Below are 830 nucleotides of genomic sequence, written 5' to 3'. Positions count from 1 at the left end.
TATACAAGACTTGTATTGCTAGACTTTTACTGATGAATGATGAATCTTCTTCATGGAGCTCCTGAGTGATACCCAATATACTTGCATGTTCCTCTAACTGTTGTTTGTTTGACCAACAGCAACGGGGTCAGTTGACCAACAACCCATCTTATCTGACCAATTAGAGCGTAGTTGCTGGGTAGGTATGAGCCTCCATTTGTGTGTATATTCTTAACCCCATTTACAGTCATTGCTTACATACAACAGACCAGCACACAGGCTCCTCCTCTAGGCCAGGAGCAGAGATTTGCCTCTCTATGCAACCGGCACAGAGGCTCCTCCTCTGGCCAGGAGCAGAGCAGAGCCTCGCTGCTCCACCTGTCCCCTGCAATGTTTGAAAGACCTGTGTGACCTTTTGATCTCAATGGGATCCATCCAATGTTTTAAAGAAGGAGAAGAACACTGTCAACTGGCTGCAGTGAGAAACATTGAGTCTATGTTTTAACTGGTACCTCACTTTCTGTTTCAGGGGTTCATCATAAAGTATCTCATCTTGGCTGCCTTGGCTCTGGGAAGCACTGGTCTCCTAGTGGCCCTGCTGTTTTCTATTCCTGAAATCTGACATTTAATGGCATTAAAACTAAATTTCAAGACTATGATCATTTTTAAAAAGTGACTTTTTATGACTGAACTTAATTTTAAATTTCAATTGCACACACAATCATCTATAGAAAAACGAATCTATGTTTTTTTTCTTCTTCAGATTGTTGGTTGCATATGTTAACTTTATTCCCTACATCTGTATTGCATTTTGCCCAGGTTGAAGGATTCCTTGAATATAAAGATATATC

The 830-nt window shown here is 40.8% G+C and overlaps 1 protein-coding gene across 1 annotated transcript in view; it reads left to right on the top strand.

Annotated features, from left to right (window-relative positions):
- The window catches only part of frrs1a (ferric-chelate reductase 1a), a 7060-nt gene extending 6459 nt beyond the window's left edge, over nt 1–601 (top strand). Inside the window, exons 15-16 of the mRNA XM_068600755.1 lie at nt 120–178; nt 509–601. Coding sequence (XP_068456856.1) covers nt 120–178; nt 509–601 — 152 coding nt within the window. The remainder of the gene's footprint in view (nt 1–119; nt 179–508) is intronic.
- Nucleotides 602–830: the final 229 nt, after the last annotated feature.

The sequence above is a fragment of the Clinocottus analis genome, unplaced genomic scaffold (genome assembly GCF_023055335.1).
Source record: "Clinocottus analis isolate CAN_PGR_092001 unplaced genomic scaffold, fCliAna1.0.p SCAF_11, whole genome shotgun sequence".
NCBI classification, from domain to species: Eukaryota; Metazoa; Chordata; class Actinopteri; order Perciformes; family Cottidae; genus Clinocottus; species Clinocottus analis.
This window is presented reverse-complemented; position numbering and strand designations above follow the sequence as displayed.